Genomic DNA, 21896 nt, shown 5'->3' with positions numbered 1-21896 from the left:
AAAATTGGAAAAAAAATTTTAAAATACTCACTGGAAAGTTATGGAATAAAATTCTTTTTTCTTCTGTTAGAAAAAGCTGAAGAGTATTGAAATTAAAGTTTAATTTTTGCCTCATCAGAAATGAAAGAAGATACATCAAAAGAAATATGTCTTGCATGTCAAAATAACAACAAACTATGGGGGTTTTAAACTAATACCTTTGCCTTCATATTGTTTTCTAGCTGTACAGTTGTAGATTTCAGCGTTTACACCTAAGGTTACATATAATACCACATAAAAATATAAAGAACCTAACATCTGATATAACTCTGTATATCATCAGATATACAACTGATATCATCATCTTCAGCCTCAATTAAGATAAAAATTGAACCATGGGACTTCCAAATAAGCCTGGATCTGTAGGCTCGAATTCTCATGCCATAATGTCCTTCCTGAGGCAAAAAAACTTGCCAAAAGGAGAGAGATGTTTCTTCTGGTCATTTGTGCCATAATCTTGCCTGGGAAATTTTGTTCTGACTAAGAGACTTTTCTAGTCAGTCATCCTCCAGGAAGTTATCCTAAAGCATACTGGAAACCCCACAAATGTGGAAATTGCTTAGCAGGGTCTAAAACCCCAAATCTCCTCTAAAATAAAAAAGCTTTATAAAATATTACTTCTGTGCTCTTTTTCTTTTACACATTTCTCAGTTCCTTAGCCAGTCCAATGTGCTCTCTATTCCGGACTGTATTTAGTGCTTCCTCTGTTCTCAATAGCTGCTATGAGTGTCTATTTTTAAAGGATAGAGCATAAAAACCATTGAAATATATAAATTTTTTGGAGTGTCAGCAACAGCAGCAAGAGGAAATAGAGTCAATAAAAGTGAGCTTATGTATTTGGCACCTTACACAAAAGCTAAGGAGCCCTGTCATCTTCTTTTTCGCAGATCCGGGACTGTATTTTTTTTGTTTGTTTGTTTTGCTGTTGGTAAAAATATTTTAAAACTGTTATTAGGATTCTCTATGAAGTGGGAAGTGGTGTGAGAAAGATATAGTGAAATGAAGAGAAACAGGCCCTCTGAAAGATACTTTTTTTTTTTTATGTGGGCAGCAAGAAGCAACATGGTCTGCCTGTAACAGGGTGAGATGGACAACTTGGAGATAATGAACAGATGGGAAGTGAGGGGCAGATTAAAGACTAGAGTGATAATAAGCATGTGTGTGGGGTGGGAGTGGGGAGTAAACCAGGCATCAGATAAAGGATGATTCAGATGAGTAAGGTTGGAAGAAGGATGAAATTACAGAGAGAGAAGACAAATAATAAAATGGAATAAGGTATTTATTCATCTTCATATGCATATCAATATGATCTTTTATATTCCATAAAATACAAATAATTGTAAATAATTGCCTACATCTATAGAGCTGCATTCTATTCAAGTTGAGTCATAACCATAGTCTCCTGAAGATTCAACTGTTGTAGAAGAAAGGTAGAAAATTTACTGTGGAAAGATGCAAGGTCTCTTTTCCAGCTTATTTGTAGTGAGATGATGTCACATGCACTCAACGTCTTATGGAAATGCTACCAGAACAGAACACAAATAAACAAGCACCTTGCCACCCTAGTAGGTTAAGTAATATCAGACATACAACACACTCTGGTATAAGATTTTGGTTACCCACTTCTGACACGTTTTGTCTGTCATGTGTTCAAAGAGGTGAGATAAAAAATACTGGTTATTTTATCACATATTGTTATATTAAAAAATCTGCAGTTTTATCTCTTCTAGTTTGTTTAAAACCCACGGTGCAGGTTGGCAGATTGTAGTAATATAGGAACCAACATCTGACAATGTCAAATTGGAAATGTCTTTTCATATTTGTGAAGTATGTATTTATTGTTTCATTATGGCTTAAGCCATAGTTCTTATTTCATGAAATCTCATTGCTTTCAGAAGTCTCTTCCCTTAGAAAGAGCTGCATATTCATTATAGTTTCAAGGGCCTTCTTTGTTCCTACTTGATTTAATATTTGTTGCCAATCATTTCTTTTGTTGACTATTCAAAAGTTTAAAAAAATGAATAGTCAAGAATGCAGTGTGTTGCTATCCCCCACCCATTGCCAACAGTTCTAAACACTGGGCTCTAACATTCATTACTATTGTCTATCATGTTTGCCTATTAGGTGGAAGTAGTCTTTGATCATCTTTGAAGCAAAAAGTGGCAATCAAACAAGTCTGGTATAATAAAAAGATCACTAACACCTTTGTAAACACATAACGTGCAAGAGACGACATAGAATGTTATATACTTATCATTGATCTGAATCAGTATATCCCCCTGAATTGTGTTTTGTTTATTGTTTTGACAATAATGCCAAAGAATTCTCTTTGTAATGTCACATACAAAAATCAGGTCTTATTGTGGTTTTACTTTTAGGAGACTTATAGTCAAAAGCATGTGCTTTACAGATTAAATGGTATGAGGTAATGCACAGTGTAAATTCATCAGTAAGTCCAGCATCCTATGTTTCTGTATAAAGGGCTTTTGGAGGGCCAGTGCCCCTCTCCTAAGCAAGTATGTCCTAGATCTGACCACTGTATCCTCCACAGGTGAAAGCGCAGATTCTCCCCTTTGAACCAGTGGATGTCACAGCCAGCTCCCTACACATTTGAGGCCCCTTTTCTGTCTCCAGTGCTTTGTCCGCTTTGCATTTGCCCCTGCTAGATGAGATTGTTGAAGAGAAGGGAACAAAACCTCCCGAGTATCCCTGTGCCCTCCCTAAGCACAGGTGTTTGGCTAATGCGTGTAGTTATTCCTCTTGGGCTGCCCCAATGGCCAATGGGTCACCATAAAAGGCTGCTTCAAATTTGACTTCACGGGGAGTGTGGTCCACCATTCCACCACTGACAGCACCTGTGAAGACTGACTGCATTTCTGACTTGAAGTGCCCAGTGTGAGTGAGAATAAATTAATTCCTCTGCCCTTCATTCTCTTGCTGTCGCAAGACAGCATGCATGCATGAGATCAGAGACTGCCAACAGACCATAAATTGTGACGTTTTCCTCTAGCATTGTTTGACCATAAGTGTAGGGAGTTTGTACAAGAAAGGATGATACCCAGCAACAACAAATATGAGCCGATGATTGTTTTTGTACTTGCTTTGAAAGCATTGTGGCCAACCTTGTCTCCATCTGGTCAAATGAAATATCTCCATTAATACCATAAAGCAGTAGTGATCAATTAAGTAGCAACATGACTTCATTTGTCAGATATTTTTTGTTAATCATCATGGCTGGGCTTCGCGAACGAAGATTTGAGATATTTTTTGTTCGATTATTTGCAAAATGGTATCAGCATCATGAGGTCAGCAGTTCTGAAGTCCTCTATGATAAATTATTTGTTTTCAGAACTCATCTTGAGAAAGGCACAGTTGCTGTCCTGAACATATTCTCAAGCATCAGAGGCAAATTAGGAGAAAGCTCTAAAGGTTTTGAAGAGCACTGTATAATCAGTTTATCTTGAGATAAAAAAAATATATATATATTTTAATATTTGTTGATGTTTTAGTCACTCTGGGAATGCATCACTTTGCAGTCGATATCAGAAAGCTAGATTTGAAAGAAACTCACTCCCCCCCCCCAAAAAAAAATACATTAAAACCCACAAGATCCAAATAGCAAGTAAAATGGCCCCCTGTTTTGAACATATAGACTTGTTCAACTCCATTCCCATCTCAGGTAATCAGAGTGCCAGAAGTGTCCAGTTACATATTATTGAGCATTGCCCGCCTTGTGCTAATATATTCTGCTAATATTTGTGTGCTGATTTTATTTTGCAAAGATACAATATCTTTGTTTGAGTACTGAGATGCTTTCAGTCTGTATGGAAGATTATTAGCCTAATTCATTGATAAGATTGTGATCCCAGACATGTTACTGCTTCACCGAGAGAAAGGTACAAAAGTACAGAAGACCAAGTCCTACATTTGCAACTAAAATGTATTACTGCAGAAAAAAATAATTAAAAAACACACCCCAAACCAAACAACCACTCCTAACCTCCACAAAAAAAAAAAAAACTCAACCAAACAAACCCTAACACAAAACAAAAACAAACAAATGAAACCCCCAACAGATAGCTGTAAATTGCATATCAAAAGGGAAAGCATTTCTTCCTGAACCATCCCTTTTTAGTTTTATTTTAAATATAAAGTTACTGTTAAGATTACCTCCAGTCAACAGTTATAATTTCCTATGATCTGTCATCTATATAACATCTGTTCTAAAGGAAATTTATTCTTTTGACACTTTTGATGTAATGAGAGATTTTAACTGAGGGAGAAAAAATATTTTCTTGTTTATAAAAAAGCAAATGCAGTATATTTTCAGTTATGGATCTCATGTTTAACTCTATGCTGGTATACCTTCTCCAGAGCAGTTCCAGATTTGTACCAGACAGAGTACTTGTTTTCTTTGCCATTTTCTCATTTCCAATAAACCCATTTGCCATCCATTGGTAGAATTTTATTTTTGAAGATAAGGAAGTTGCTCCAACACAAAGAAAAATCATTAGCAATTTAAAAGAACAGGTAACTAAAATAATTCTCTTGTTTCATATCACATATCAAGTTATTAAACCCAGTGGTCTTCTATTGCAAAACAAATGCCTGTCCCAACACTCACAAGACATCGCATGAATCAGTTTGGATCCCAGTGGTGTGCTTGTATTTGAAAATTTTTAATCGGAATCTTGAAGCACATAAATTCATTTATCATAGCTGCTCTCTACTCCCTGCTGGAGTCTTACATGGCCAATACAGGTTTCCCAATCAAACAAAAATTTACATATTGATTTGATTTATGTTGAGTGCTTGCCTAGGCTTACTATGTGCTTTCCCCTTATATATTGAAATGAATAGTTTGTTGGTAAATAATGGGCTAACAGTTTTTGTGTTTTTTTTCCTTTTCCTCCTTGTTCAAGAACTGGTGGAAAAGCAATCTTTTCCTGATTTTGGCTTTTTTTTTTGATTACGTAGAAAAAAATGAAACACATCTGTTGGAACATGAAGTGTTAGAATTTTTGAGAGGTTGCTTTGTGTCTGTCCTACAGTTTGGAAAAAAAGATGTGACATGTATGATGTTTTGAAAGAGTCAGTGTAGGGGCTTATCAGATTAAAATAAATAAATAAATAGATAAATAAGCCATTAAATGAATTAGAAATGTTTTTGTGAGAGAGCTACATGCAGATTGAATCAAAATGTGTTGCTCTTGCTAATAATCACATGCAGTAAGAATTATTTCCAGAATTACTGAATGAAATTGTGTCTTGAATTTTGAAATGAGAGGTGAGAACATCCTTACCACTGTTGTCTCTAAAACTGGTGATCCCACTGGAGACCTACTGGGGTTTGTGACCTGCTTTTGAGGGCTGTAATAAAGATAACTGTAAGTCATCTATTGGCTGAAATCCATTTGGTTTTAATTTTAGGCAGCCTACAAACTGAAGGAGATTATAAACATGGTTTTTGTCAAGGCAGTTTCATTTCTAAAATAATCACCATTTTACATTTATTGCATCATTCACTTTAGATCCTGATCAAATTTTGGAAAGATAAAATTATTGCTCTTCTGGACACAGTCTCCCCGTGGATTCTGTGATTTGACCTCAGTTTTACTAAGAGAAACATAATGATGTAATAATTAATTGTGAGCAGCTACTGTCAGTTACTTTAAAGCACCAACACTGATAAATTTGTTGAAGAAAATAGCTGGCATTAATTCTGCAAGGGGAAATAATGAACTTGCTGCATAATGCAAATATCTCAGGAGTACAGGTTTATATGCCATGTATGTCCTTAAACTGTGTTATGATTTTAAAAGAATCTACCAATGCAAATTAATAAATCTGTTTGGCAAACTGTTTATGAGCCCTATAGTCACAGATTGATGATTAAGGCAGTTGCAATTGATACACAGACAATATAAGTTCTTTGTTACTTCTGAACCTTACAAAATATCCTCTGTAAAGTTATAGCATTTGATCTTTTAATGCAAATGAATTTTTGGAGATTCTAGAGCCAAATCTTTAAATAACTCAAAGATAATTTTAAATGAGCCTGTTAATAATTTTATCTGGCATACTTTTTGCACAAATGATTTGAAATGTGAAACCTTCAACTTTCCATAATTAAAAACTCTCTGAAATTTTTAACTAGCCTATGAAATAGACAGTAATTAAAATACTTTTTTGATTTACCTTATTGACTTACAGCAACTCATCCTGATAGGAAGACAAAGTTTAAATCCAGTATGTCTGCTTTAGGCAGCAAAGTGAAATCTAGGCAGAAGTTAGAAGCCTAAATCCAGAAGGCAATTCAGGGGCTCATTGTCCAATGACTATGCAATACTCAAATATGTATAACTCAGTAGGCAAAATTATGCTCTATGACTTTCACAGTTGCCAGCATACAACAAAGTGATCTGTCTCCAATGTTTTTTTGCTCTAAAACCACAAGGTACTCAACTGAAAGATTTACTTTAGCGTAGTAATTGGACATGGACAGTACAAAGCAGAGGAGCAGAAGTCCTCCTGCCCTGCACTCAGAGTCCACCTGTAGTAGTTGCAGTATCCTCTCACCACAAGAATTTGGTCCCTCTCTTCCTCACCCTGAGAGAAGTGTGTTGAACACCAGGTGCCCACCAAGCTGCTCCATCACAGAATCACCGAATGGGTAAGGTTGGAAGGGAACACAGTGGAGCACCTGGTCCAACCTTCCTGATCAAGCAGAGTCATCCTAGAGCACATGGCCCAGGATTGTGTTCAGACAGTTCTTGAATATCTCCAGTGAGGGAGACTAAGAGATCTTCTTAGCTCCCCGCTTTAGATATTTATACACATTAATGATGTCCACTCTCAATTGTCTTTTCTTAAGGCTGAATGGGCCCAATTCCCTCAGTCTTTCCTCGTAAGAGAGATGCTCCAGCCCCCCCAGACATCCTCATTGCCCTCTGCTGGATGTGCTCCAGGAGCTCTTTGTCTCTCTTGAGGAGCCCAGAACTGGACACAGCATTTCAGATGCAGCCTCATCAGGGCTGGATGAAGGGGCAAGATCACTTCCTTTGACCTGCTGGCAATGTGCTTCCTAATCCACCCAGGACTCCATTAGCCTTCTTGGCCACAAGGGCACACTGCTGGCTCATGAACAGCTTGTTGTCCACCAGGACCCCCAGGTTCGTCTCCAAAGAGCTACCTTCCAGCATGTCAGCCCCCAGTCTGTACTGGTGCAGGGGATAATTCCTCCTCAGGTGCAAGACCCTGCATTTGGCCTTGTAGAGTTTCAGAAGGTTCTCCTCTGCCCATATCTCCAACCTGTCGAAGTTCCTCTGAAGATATCAGCCGCTCCTCCCAGTTTTGTATCATCAGCAAACTTGCTGAGGAGGCATCTGTCTCTTTATCCAAGTCACTGATGAACAAGTTAAACAATATTGGGCCCAGTATAGAACCCTGGGGAACACCACTGGTGACAGATCTCCGACTAGATTCTGTGCCACTATCACTCCCCTCTACAACAGACAGGGGGAGAAGATAAGATGGAAAAATAATTCGTGGTTCGAGACAAAGGCAGCTTACTAAAGCAAAAGTGAAGGTTGTGTACGCACAAGCAAAGGCGGGGGAAAAAAAAAAAAGAAATATTTTATTCTCTCCTTCTGACCAGCAAGCAATGTCCAGACACTTCCTGGAAGGCAGGGCTTCAGCAAGCATAGTGGTTGCTTGGAAAGGCAAACATTGTAAATAATGAACGTCCCCCCTTCCACCACCTCCTTTCTCTTATGCATGCAGACATCATATGATATGGAATATCCCTTTGGTCAGTTTTGGTCAGCTGTCTCAGTTGTGTCCTATCCCATGATCTTGCACACCCTCAGCCTACTGGTGAGGCGGGAATGCTGGAGAGACAGTACTGATGCTGTGCCAGTGCTGCTCAGCAGTAGCCAAACCACTGATGTGTTATCAGTTCCTTTCTAGCTACCAATGCAGTGAGGAAAATGATCTTCATCTTAGCCAGACCCGATATAGAAAGTCAAATCCACATCTTCTGATTTCCCAATATACTCTAACCTGTAGATGATAATGAAAGTCCTTCCATGCATTTCCTGATGGAACTGAGTCATTGGTGTTCTGTGACCAACTAAAATCCCTAATGCTAAGAGGAAACCACTTCCTTCTGCAGCCTGAGAATTTGGGCTTTGAGGTGTGATAATGAATCTTGAAGACTCCTCCCCGGGCGTCTCATTGCAAATTTATTTTGTTCATCTTGCCATATTTTGCAGTGGAAAATATGGATCTTGTTAAACTGCTTCAAGCCATTGCAGTTTCTAATGAATAGCTGTGGTAGCACCACATGCTGTTCTTTTGTGTGACTGTCTTTGACACTTCAGCTTTTCCTGTTTGCTCAGTAAAAACACTGAAAACCAAACACAGGGATGATGTTTCCACCAAATGGCAGGGCTGTTAAATGCCAGGTATTCAAATGTTGTATGTTTATGTGGGTCTTGCCCAAATGCAGTGTTGATCATGTCTGATTCACCATTGACTTTGAGTAGGAAAATCCTAGTCTGCAGTCGGTATTGCTGGTACAGTTGGTTGAAGTTGTTTGTTTAGTGTTCACTGAAAAAATCAGTTGTCTTAAAGTAATTAATTCCTACACACCTTATTCACCCTTAACAAAATACCTGCTCAGGATATGGAATAATAATGAAAAAAACATAGCTTGCTGTTTTATGTTGGGCTTCATATAAAATTATTCAGCAAACCTTTTCTATAATGAATATGTATAGTAGATCTTTAGCTTGTCACAGGTCTAATTATAAACGGAAAGAGAAAGACATAATGTTATTCAAATAGATCTAATTAAATTAATTGGTTCATCTAGAGCTCTGCCACTTCTTGTGCATTTTCCGCATTTCATTTCAACTGCAGTTTCATCGTATGTCCTTCATCTAAGTTGAAGCTAGTTTTCCAACTTACTTACCAGATTACTTTCATAATGGCTAAACGTTTGAGATATTTTTCCATCCCTGTTTAAAAAAAAAAGGCAATAAAAGATGTGCACATACTTGTGAACGGGACCAACATTTGTCCACTGTACAATGTAAAATGAGCTCTATAGCAAAACTGCTGACCCAACATTAATTTACAGCTTGCGTAAGCTCGGTCAGTATAATAAAGCTTCTTCAGTGCCTATAAGCTATAAATAGGATACATTTGTCGATTGCCTTGCCCAGGCAAAATGTACTCACTTTTCACCCTGCACCTCTGTGCCTTTATGTTCTTTAGAAAAGCAGTGGCACTGTCGGTTTTCAAATATGTTATCCATCTCTCAAACTAAAAATTCTTCTGTACTTCATTAAAGTCATGCTATCAAACTTTTGTCACCTAAGCACCTCCAATAGAAAAGTTTCAAAATATCTATTTTTTTAATAAGTGTACTTGTCTGCCAGTGTTCAGGCATGACTTTGATTACTTACTTATCTCTGAAACTCTTTCGTATGAAACTTGCCATGACAGTCCAACAAAGTTTGTCTTTTATATGTTACAGCACCTCTCAGAGAAGCACGCCTAGTGCAGGTTCATGAAATGCCTAAAACTTAGATACAACTAAGGTGTCTAAATTGGGAAGACTAAATTCTAATCTATGTGTTTTCTAAACTGGATTATGCCCATAATTTAAACACACACAAAAAAACTACAGAAAGGGGCCAGAGTACGCTGTGGTGCCTCACATAGGTATCCTTAATCTAAAGGATAAAGCCTCCTGACCTGTCTTTCTTGATAAATTGTTTACAAGTGCAAACTTTTAATTTGCCTTCTAATCTTTTATAGTCCAATGGAAGAAAAAAAAAAAAAAGAAGTGTGTTTTGGTACACAAGAAGTCTCTGATATACCTCTAGCAATATCTGTGGAACATTTAATTTTCCTTTGAGTTGCTGAGATGCCCTGTTGCATCTTGTGTAAATATAAAAGCCAATAAGTTTTTGGTTTCACAGTGATACGTGATTGAGATATACTTTATTGAACGCTTTCAAAGACTTTCCATTTTTCTTCTTTTTTTTTCTTAAAAATGCAGAATTCAAAGCTGTAACTGAAATTATACCTGCTATTAAGAGATATTATTGGTTAATGCATTTCTCTTTGAAGTATCACCCAGGCAGAAATTAAGCAAATTCACCGTGGAGGCATCTCCATGTAAGGGCTCATTCCTTCTCTAAAACATGTGTGTGTGAAAGATCTGACTTGCCCATTTGAAGCAACCATGTAAAGCCTGTGTAAGCCTCTGTATCTCTGTACCCTCTGTACCATGAAGGAATAGCAGAAGCCACAGTCAATAGCGAAGTCTTCCTTCTACTCCAGGAACCTTCTTGCCCATTAGTGACAAAAATGCCCTTCATGTCAGTTCAGCTCTCCCTGCAACTGGAACCAATCACGAGTGTGGTGTCTCATGAGCATTTAAGGGCACTGCACATAATTTCCTTTATCATGGTAACTAACATGCATCCATCTCTCATTATAACAAGAAGTATAAGGGCAAGAATGATGGGAATAGCCATTCTTCCTAAATGAGTCCACTGTGTGAGGTGAAGGATTGTCATTTTAGTCATGCTATAAATGCCTCTTATAGGTGCCCCTGTGGGGTTCTTAAGGAAGAAGATAGCAGGGTGAGGGCTGTGGGCCATTAAATGTTACGGTGGGTTTGGTTCATATTCCAAGCCCCTTCTACTACGGAATACTCCCAAGTGAATGGATCTCAGTACCTACTCTAGGCACTGCTGTACTGCATGGATATTAAGTAGATCTTAAAGGATGGTGAGATGGACTTCGTCGCTTCCTGGACTTGGGCTTGCCATGAGGGCTTCGAACTGGCTTGAATAAATTAAATAATCATTGGAACAGAGAAGTTATATGTGAGGGAACAATTCCTTCTAGGTAGATTATGAATCTAGTACAGAACTGTTTGGCTACTTCAGGATGAATTTATAATTAGATTCAGGCGAGCTGAAACTGCATTTGAAGTTGTTAGTGTGTTCTCTAGAGGAAGATAAGGACTGGCCCCTGTTTCTAAGGATAATGCAAATCTGTGACAAGTAGCTGTATTAATTCTAAGCTGCAACACAGGTTAACACAGGTTATAGTTTTGTGTTTATAGCTATTTGGGTATTTACATGTAGGAGAAAAACCTTGCTACTCCTGCAGTTGCTATTTGCTTTGCTGAAAGTATTTTGTAAGCATGAAAGTATTACATGACAGCAGTTTTAAGATCAGTTTGTTAGAAATACAGACTGCTCATCACTGTAGGCAGTCTGTGAGTTTCAGAGAACTGTGCTGGTGTACCGTTTGCTGACATAGGGGAGTTTTTTCCATTTGTTTCATTTTTGGCACCTGCTTCATACAGTTTCAGTTCTGTGACTTTCAGACATGAGATTGCAATAAGTAATTCTAAATCACTAATTTTCTGTATTTCCAGTATAAAGAATGATAAATGGGGAGTGGGGACAGCAAGTTAAGCACAAAGTTTAAAACTCTTTCTTAGGACAAGGTTGCTTCAAATTATCAACAGGCTTATTTGATCTGTTTTCTTTCAGCTGTAGTTCAAATGATAGCAACTTTCCATCATCAAAAGTATAGAAGTTGAGTGCTTAGCCACATGAATTCTTTAATTGTAGATAGGAGAATGGGAGCACTAACAGCCACTGACCATCTAATACATTGCAATCAGCTCACACTGTCTCAGGATTTCTAGTAGAATGTGTGGATAAGCTTATAACGCTCCAAGGGTGTTTCCCTCCTCACACAGGGCTTGGCAGTATAAAACACATCTCATGAGTTCAAGGGGAGGGTTTTTTTTGCTGGAAGTGGTTATTGTTTATGTCTCAATATACATGTCACTGAGATCTTGACTAAGGAGATGAGAAAACGGGACCTGAAACTGTTCTGCCTACAGGCTTACATCCACAGCAAAAAAAGCAGAGGATCCTGTGTGAAGTATCATTCAACACAGATGTTGTGGTATAACACTGCTAGGAGAATTAACTTTATCCACTGTTGTTATTATTGCTATTATTGTTGTTATTATTATTGCTATTATTGCTGTTATTTTTATTTTTTTCTCACAGGTTATTCATCAGCTTAGACTTTCAGAGAACGAGAGTGTGGCTTTGCAAGAGCTTCTAGATTGGAGGAGAAAGCTATGTGAAGAGAGGGAAGATTGGCAGCAAATCTTGCACAACACTGAGCAAAGAAACACAGCTCCACCTCCACCCCCTTGTAAGAAGCCGACACTGCTGAAGAAGGTAGAAGATACCTCCTGCAACAGACTCTCTTCGGGCATATGGGATACCACCATATGATTCAGATGTGTGTGTTTGCAGACTGTCAGGAATGAAACCAACTAATGACTTCAATCTGCACAATCAGCAAGTTTTCTTCCCTTCACGAAGTGTGCAGGGATTTTTTATAAGCACTAATTCAATAGCACAGGACGGAGGAGCTATTTAGATTTGTTGTGTGTGGGTGTACATGTGTGTGTTTGTTCTTTTCATATATATACATGTATACATATATGTGTGCACCCATGTGTGTATGTATGTATGCGTGTGTATATATGTATGGAGACAAACTGCACTATAAGTACTTAGTGTAAAGGTACGTGACAGTCACTTTGAGTTCTCCCACGGACAATGAAGAAACTACATTAAGCAAATGGTGATGGGGAGTAGTGACTGACAGACATTTTAGAGAGATCATGAAAGCCTGTATGCACACTGTACAGCTGTTTTATACAGTATAAAAAATATGTTTCTTGTTCCCTAATGAATGGGTTTATTATATTCCATGTATACATATATATATATTTCTTTGTAGATGTCTGTGTTCTATTGGCATTGCAAACATGAAGATTTTTATTTACATGTTTATTCCTGGTGTTTTATAACTTTATGCAATTGGTGCTGTCATTTTTTCTTCAAAATACAGGTAATAAATTCAGTACTTGCATTTTTCTTTCATAGTTTATCTTTAACAACATACCAAACAGTTTCAAGACTGTGTTATTTTTTTCAGAACTGTCAATATCCTTTCTAAAATCCAATCCTGAAATTCTTGCAAAGCTCCTAATTGCAGGAGTCATTTGGTGCTGTTCACATTCACAAATTAGAGACCGTTACCTCTTTTCAGTGGACCTGCTTTTTTGAATGTATGAACTGTGAATTCTACAGTTACATCTCAAATCTTGTTTCATTCTGGGTTATGTAAAATAACGAGACACTCATTTAGATTGTAAGTATGGTTTGAAATTCATACATGATTATGCATAAGGTCAGGTGTCAGTGGAAAGATACATAATGGTAATGAGGTATGAAAATAGGGCTGTGATTTTACTGTTACAAGCCAGAAGGCTTTACAGAGATGGATATATCAAAGTATTATGTCCTTATTATGGTAGCACAGTGATATGTTTATACCTCAAATTTCGTGTAATGAAATGGTTTCAGAATAACAGCATTCTAGTTGGTGTACACGAGTTCTGGGCAGTAATGTTAGTTTATGAAAAACATGCTGCCAGCAACTGCTGAGCAGTCTTTGAAATACTGCTTTGCCACTAAAAGGTGTAATTTATATGTATTTTTTCTGGACCACTTATTTTTAAGTTCTTGGAGTATGTAGAACCAATGTGAAACCCTTTTCTTGGTTGTTTGTCCCGTTCCCATTGGGATCCACAAAACACTGTTTTCAATTTTGCAAATGGATATAAGACACATATTTTCAAATTTAAGCTAGATCTAAAAAAGTGAGCTCACTCTTGGTTTGAAGTTGCTGGAAAAGTCAAAAAATCCTTAGAGAGGTAGGTTTTTCCATCATGTTTGACAGACACTTCAAGCAGGATGAATATCAAAAAGCAATTGCTTGTTTGTTTTTAAAGGAAAGCAACAAAACAAATTGTTCCCATGAGTGTCATCAAGCTGTAGGCAGAATTAAGCACCTTCTCTTGCTGGAGATTAAAATAGACATTTTGAGTGGACAAGGAAGAGAACACGCTAAGTTAGCTCAGAATTCTACCTTTTTAGCTTCACAGAAGTCCTCTTTGTAAGATAGAAAAGGAGGAACTCCAGATTCCTAATCTGATGTAGTGGCCGTAGATCATGACTTTACTCAGAAGGGGCAGGTAACCACTGTGAGTGAGGTTATGCAGAAGGCAACTCTCATCTGCAACACAATTATGTCAGAATGAGGCTGTGCCTGGAGGAATTGAGGTTTCTGTCTTTTCACTCAGATAACCAGGGACGTACGGAGATCCTGCTGTGAGAGCAAAATGAAAAGGCTCCAGAACTGGATGCAAGAGAGCTAATTAACATGACCTTGCAACTATGTTGCTTCCAGTATGAAAGTTGTTATGCCTACATGGCACAACATTGCTATACATAATACATAAATGTGTATTGCTACACAGTAACATCCACCCAGTTAGCCTAGAAATCCTGAACAGTTCACTGCACTCAGATGCGCAGACATACCCTCAGACTTATTGCTCCTCAAATGGATCTGGCAAATAGCCCTCTCATAAGCTCTATCATATTGCTAACTCTAGTGCTTACTAGCTGGCTTGGCGACTGGTAGCAATCAATCCACAGCAGCCTGGAAATTTAGGACAAGCTGTAAAAACTGACTGAGAAGCCAGTTTAAATCATGCCAAGATCCCTGCTGCTGCACTGAGCCTGCTGCAAGCCACCAAGCTATTTGGAAGGTGAGCTTGTGTATCTCTGGATGACACTGTTGTCATTGCTGCACTTGGAATGCGGGAGTACCCAGAGGGGAGAAAATGCATTTGTCAAATGGAGTTTAAAATGGGAAACGGTATAAATATACATTATCCTGCTTGCAGTCCTTACTAAGAGCTGTGTTAGAGCTGTGAGAGGCCTCATCTACAGGAGCGCAAATGGGGTCTAAGAAACCTTTCTGCTACTTGTTCAGAGTCTATATTGTGGCCTGTTACAGCACTATGAACCAAGGGTGGGAAAAAAGTATGTAGATTTTTTAGCAGTTTCATCAATACAGTTACATGGGAGAAGCCAGTACAAACTTGATTGTAGCAATCTGACTCTCCAGGCAATGAGCATATCCAGTTATTCCCCCATGTGCAGAAGGCCTTTGTACAGTTCTTTGTAAACCGAGGTATAACATATTTTCTGGGACTCTTTCTTAAAGCATGTTATAACAGTGCAATTTGAAAAATTTAAATAGCAGTAGATAGAAGATTTTTTGTTTTGTTTTGTTTCAATTTTGTTTTTAATTTCAGGTTACATAATGGCTCAGTTTTTACCTGGAAAGATTTTTCAGGATACTCCATTAAAATAAAGTACTATAGGAATAAAGTATTTGGGTTAAAACATATTTTAAATATTTCTCTAATGTCAGTAAGACACTCTAGAATGTGACTTATGATGTAATAATTCACACCCAGTGTGTTCATTGGTCCCCTGGCCTTTGGCCTCATGCCTAACAGTGCAATTGGTAGGGAATTATTATACCATAATTCACACCCTACTGTGTCTTACCCCCAGAAGTGTCTTAAAGCTACCATTAAAGTTTATATTGTGTATCAAAATGTGTTTACAGGGCTGGGAAAATATACTATTGACATTTTGAAATGTTGAGAAGTAGTTTTAGCAGAACTGTACAGTGCTTGTAAATTAATGTCCTCAGTGGAGTATGCACCAGCCAATTACAGTATTTCTTGAGTAGATGAAGTCCTGTCTTGCGCACTGAAAAATAGCTTAGATTAAAAAAAGCCTTATGAATTTAATATTCTGAAGGGAAGGATTAAACATGCTAATGCTCTTAATATCCAGTGAACAATCTAAAATATACTTATCTTTGCAATAAAGCAATTTCAGGATGCTGGGGTTATCATCAGATAATCACTCCTCCACATTGTGCCTTATTGCTTAATTTTTAATATGTGGAAAAAAATGAAACACCTAACAAATCAACCTGTCCTTCAGCATAAGGTAAGAAAAATTAGGTATGTTTTACACTTAAAAAAAGTCATTGGTCTTAAAGCCAAGGGAATTCTGGAACCATATTAAACCACAATAACAGAAAAACAACCACTATTGGCATGAGAAATTTTTTAAAGCTTGTATACTTTATTTGTTACTCCTGAAATAACACTCAGTGTTTTTTTTGTTGCTGTAATTCTTATTGCAGATTATAAGCAAAATTTTGCTTTTAAAAACTGATTTAGATGTTCAGAGAAATACATGCTCCAATATTTTTCAAAAGATCTATGTACAGCATGAAGTGATAAACCTTTTAAAAATTTGTAATGCTTAAAAAACAATAGTATGACTGTTGAGTAAGTGAACTGCATTTACCTTTTTTTTTTTTTGCGAGTGATCCTTTTTTATTCTGAAAGGTTTAATTATTTCATTACTAACTTTATTATACTACAGATTCTTTGTGTGTGGGACAAAGAATTTCAGTAACTGGCTAAGAAAGCATAATAGATTGTAGCATAGTTCTAAAGTGATAGTAATAGCCATATTAATTGTAGTTTTTAATTCTGCTGTATAGTATTTGCATCCCTAGTAATCCTGTTATTCTTATCTCTATATAGCCTGCTAATATCTGAAATGCTCTGAGGAACCTAAAGTAAGTTTTGCCATTCGCCTGTTAAATAATAAATGTAATTAAAATTCTGTATAAATCACTTTTCAAGAATGGTGTTAAATATTTCATGGCTTTGTGTTCTAAATATATAGTTTTTAAAAAGAAAACACCTGAGCATAACTATTTGACAGTAGCTGAAAAAAAAAACAGAAGGAAATGCTTTTCTTCCGGTTTTGCTGTTCTCTGTATACTCAGGATTTTCATTTTGAGAAGAAATAAATAAATCCCAGTGCTGGCTTATGCTGTGGCTGTGAGAATGAGATCATTAGCAAAGATTGTTTGTCCTCCCACCTGTGGTTTGGCCTTTTCACCAAGCACATGAATGTATGCTGGATCTGGCCAAGTCATGAATTTGGCTGTGAAGTATCATAGGCAAAATTTGGTCAAGTCACAATTTGACTTTTTGAGGATTTTTGATTTATTACAATAAACAAAGGAACCTCATCTTGAATTAGCTAGAAGTATTTATTTCAACCTTTTGTAGCTTGTTTTAGTTCTCATTTATGTGAATAAAGTCGCTGCTTAGCACTTTCTTGTTCCCTTTCCTGCCAATTTAGGTTAATTTTCAAAAAGAATTTTATGATTAAGAAAAATGGTTATATGAAATTACAGCGTAGCCTTTTCCCTTTAAAATACTGAAATAGAATATTTCAATATTTCAACATTTTTCATCTTTTCTAACTGAAATTCTTTGTTGGATGCAGTCTGAATTTACACATAATTTCAACTCTGCACAAATACACTTTTTCATAAATCCACTCTTCTCTGAAAAGACTGTACTAAGAAGTACTTGTTTTGAGATGCAGGAGAACTGCTGAGGTCCTTACAAGTATCAACAGGGAAGATTTTATAAGCACAGGTATATTGCTGTCATAGCAATATTCATGTGACAGCTATTAGCTAATGCTTGTGCCCACACTGTTTTTTATTTGGGCTCTAGCCCCTTATCAGTCTTCCTGGGTATGTAGTCACCTGTCTCCTGATAGTCATTAGAGTACAGAAAGAGAAGTGCTGAATCTGCCATATACTCCCAAAGAAATAGGAGAAATATGCTGCAGACTTATTCTAATTGACGCTTAATATAAACTACTTACATGTTTCCTAAAATGGAAATTGGAATGCAACTTTCTCACTGTTCAGATGTGACCAAACCACTAGGCTAGAAAGTTGTAGCAATGAAATAGCCACAGCTATATAAATGAACCATTATGGAGGTATAGCTCCTCTGTCTCACAACGTGGTATAACTTGGTGGTCACAAACTGTTTCAAAAACTAGGGGACCTGATTTTGCACCCTTTTGGGAAGAGAACTGCATGTGGATTGTTTGAATTAAAACTAGCTGGTTTGAGTGCAGAACCTCCCTAACAGAGTTGTCTGAGCCTGATAAATGAGATAGATAGGCAAGGGAGTGTCTAATGTGACAGGTCTAAGATAGAAAAACATTCATTGGTGGATAGGTAAGTTTAGATAAGAGCTTTGGAAATCTCCAGATATCATGATCTTCCTCAAAGTTCTGACCAGCATCCTGAATACAGATTTTGTCTAAATCCTTGTTTTATGAATCTAGTCTTAGTCAGTCCATGCAGTTAAAAATACCTTGAATAGAAATTACTTCTCTAGTAATCTTAATTTATTATAATTTAGTACCCTGATTACTGAAAGCATTTATTCAAGTCTAGCTTTTACTACTATAGCTCCCATGTGTGTGATATGAACTTAGCATTTAAAAAATACAAAAATTTAAACAGGACAATATTGAAAATAAGTGCATTTGAAGCATATCTTCTGGGTTCATGCTGAGCTCAGAGCTCCCTGAGCCTTAGAATTACTGTAAGTAACATGAGAGATGCCATATCATCAAAGATCAAGACAGCATCCTCAAAATAGCTCTCAAAGTTTAAAGACTTCCTTCTGCCTTGATTTTCTGATCTATAATCCCTGATTTCTCATCAGGCATGAGTAGATACCGAAGTCAGACATCATGCAGCTTGAAAAGTATGCATCATTTTTCTCCTGGGGAGAAAAACATCCAGACCTCAGCTTCTCTGAGGTGGGAAAGACATTCTATTTAGTTGATCAAAGGCACAATGATGGATATTTTCTATCAAATATCTCATATAGTTGTGCTTGCTTTTCTAGACCAGATAAAACACTCTGTAGGAGGCTTATTTGTTCTGCAGTTGCTGATTTGCACCTGGGAAATGTGGGTGTAGTTTAAGTTCATGATTTTACAGGGATCTTCAGTTAAATTCAGGATTTGACCCCAGCTAATTTTTTAGGCCCTCAGGTGGTTTACTTATTTTTGTGTATGTACAAGATTCCTGCCAAACATCCATATTATGTTCTGCCTAGAAACACACACACACACAAAGGAAGAAAAGGAATTAATCATGGCAAATTTATATATACTATTTTATGTAATCCCTGTATAGAAATAAAACACCAGATCCTGGTGAGGATTTGGATCTCATAAGGAAATTATACAAGGCCTGCCTTTTAGGTGCCTTGTCCCTGACACCTGGGTTTCCATTCTGGGCTCCATCTGACTCCATATTTCTCATGGTGAAAGAAGCACTGTACTTAAGGGAGAAAAGGAGAATTGCAGAATCATAGAATTTTTTAAGTTTGAAAAAATCTCTAAGTTCATTGAGTCCAACCACAAACCCAATACTGCCAACTCTACCACTAAACCAAGTCCTTGAGTGTCCCATCTACAAGTCTTTTAAATACCTCCAAAGATGCTACTGCTAATCTAAGCCTCCCTGGCACAACTTGAGGCCATTTCGTCTTATCCTATTATTTGTTACATGGGACAAGAGACCAACCCCCAGCTCACTACAACTTCTTTCATGAAGTTGTAGAGAGTGGTCAGGCTGATTTCCTTTGCCACAAAGGCATGCTGTTGAAACATCTTGCCCCGATAGACAAAGCTGCTTCCTATCCAATCAGCCCCCAACCTGTTCTGTTGTGTAGGGATTTTCCACTGCAGATGCAAAACTTAAATTGTGCCAGCCCATTCCTTCAGGTTTCCAGTACCCACTGAACATCAGCCCTGTCCTCCAGAGGTTTACTGAAGCATTGACTCCTCTTCACTCCACTGCATACACAGAATTTGCTATTATCCACAAATTTACTGGGTGTTCAGCTAATTAATAAAGATAGTATTTTCCCCAGTATTACCTGAATCATATCTCATCAGTTTGGTTATAGGGTTCTGTGGTAGAGAGTACTTGGTTCGCAATGAAGGTGATTGAAAATAAATTCTTAGAAAGTTATCACTGGCAAACTGGCAAGGGGGAGAGATTCCACATAGAATCTCTTCTTAAGAGGCATCTGAGACCCACTTCTTTTCCAAATATTTGTTATTTATGTGGATGTCTGATACTGGGGCAGAATTCAAAAAGTGATAATATAAAAACTTCCAATGGTTCCTCTGCAGTGTGGGAAAATGAGAGATGCTCGTTTCACCCTTGATGGAGAAAAGCATGTGCAGTCTCAGAGACAACAGAGCTTCAAGACTCAAAATTCTCCAGAGAAGAAGGGAAAAAATCAGTTTTGGATGACCAGTCTAGGAACTGAGTAGACTAGTGGAGTTTGTGTGTAATGTGCTGAGATGGTGACCTATGGCACACAGCACTTGGCATGGAAAAAAAAGTATTGCCATAACTCTGGTATCGCACAGAGATATACTTTGTGAATGTGTGTGTGTGCATGTGTCTCTTTTACTGTCTGTAAATTTAACATGTGCTCCTTAGTAGGTATGACTACAAATAAAACCCTTGCAGGAATACGAAGACTCTCAATTAAAACTTGACAAAGGGTCTGCAGATTATGTTCCATTATATGCCTTGATGTGTTAGAAATGTTTTCCTTTCCCTATACAATCCACACATGATAGCTCCAAACCCTGTTATTTGGAGAAATAATACTCCCTATGTCTCCCTCTGCTTTTCATACACAGAAACAATAAGTGGGTGAGAGTTCTGTGAGGAGATAGAGCAAGATTTAGCTCTGTTTGGATATAATCAGAGAATATATCTAAGGTATGGACAGGGAAGTAGTTTCACAAGACTATGACAGTTGAAAATGAGGCAACAATTCCTGCTTTGCTAGGAGGAAAAAGACTTTTTTTCATACATAGAAGTTGCGAACAAACTTAGATTAATTATAGAATAATAGAATTCTTTAGGTTGGAAAAGACCTAAGAAAAAGCTCTTGAAACTGCCAAGAGATAGGAATCATCTCTTTATCCGGATACTGCTATTACAAGATCCTTTTTGCTTTGTTGCAGCCTTGACATGAAGGCACATGAAGATTGAGAGCAGCCCTGAGAAGAAAGACTTGGGGATATTGGTTGACGAGAAGTTCAACGTGACCCGTCAATGTCCACTTGCAGTCCGTAAAGCCAACCAGGTCCTGGACTACATCAAAAGCAGCATGGTCAGCAGGTCAAGGGAAATGTCCTCCCCCTCTACTCTACTCTTGGAGTACTTCATCGAGCTCTGGGGTCCCCAGCACAGAAAGGACATGGACTGTTGGAAACAATCTGGAGAAAGATGATGATCAGAGGGCTGGAGCTCCTCTTCTATGAGAGCAGCAAGAGAGAGTTAGGACTGTTCAGCCTGGATAGACAAGGGAGACGTTATAGCACCTTCCAGTACTTAAAGGGGGCCTGTGCAAGGGAGCTGGAGGACTTTTACAAAGGCATGTAATGGCTTTAAACTGAAAGAGCATAGATTTAGATTAGATATCAGGAAGACATTCTTTACAGTGAGAGTGGTGAGACACTGAAACAGGCTTCCCAGAGGCATTTTGGATGTCCCATCCATGGATGTATTTAAGACCAGTTTGGATAGCGATTTGGGCACCCTTGTCTAGTGAAAGGTGTCCCATGCAGGGGAGTTGGAACCAGGTGATTTTAAGGTGCCTTCCATCCCAAACTATTCTGTAATTCTATGATAGCACCTTTAAAATATGATAAGGTAAACCTCTGTAATCATTCAGCTTTCAAGGTCAGTGACACTGGCTGAGCTGTGATAGCTCTCCATCAGGTGATGAAGCCATGAACTCTTTTCCCCACAGGATTTCAAACTGCTAACAAGTTGTAGCAAAAGTGCTCACTTAGTATAAGCACTGAATGTTGTCCTATATAGAGAGGACAAAAGACATGCTCCTACTTTCATAAATGTTC

The 21896-nt window shown here is 37.7% G+C and overlaps 1 protein-coding gene across 1 annotated transcript in view; it reads left to right on the top strand.

The window, feature by feature from the left end:
* The window catches only part of MYO16 (myosin XVI), a 182581-nt gene extending 165637 nt beyond the window's left edge, over positions 1-16944 (top strand). The window contains exon 29 of the mRNA XM_027888682.1: positions 12153-16944. Within this exon, the coding sequence (XP_027744483.1) occupies positions 12153-12386 (234 nt within the window). The 3' untranslated portion in view covers positions 12387-16944. The remainder of the gene's footprint in view (positions 1-12152) is intronic.
* The last annotated feature ends 4952 nt before the right edge of the window (positions 16945-21896 follow it).

This window comes from Empidonax traillii, unplaced genomic scaffold (assembly GCF_003031625.1).
Source record: "Empidonax traillii isolate 1590-97213 ecotype Southwest subspecies unplaced genomic scaffold, ASM303162v1 scaffold244:size1524873, whole genome shotgun sequence".
In the NCBI taxonomy this organism is placed as follows: domain Eukaryota; kingdom Metazoa; phylum Chordata; class Aves; order Passeriformes; family Tyrannidae; genus Empidonax; species Empidonax traillii.
This window is presented reverse-complemented; position numbering and strand designations above follow the sequence as displayed.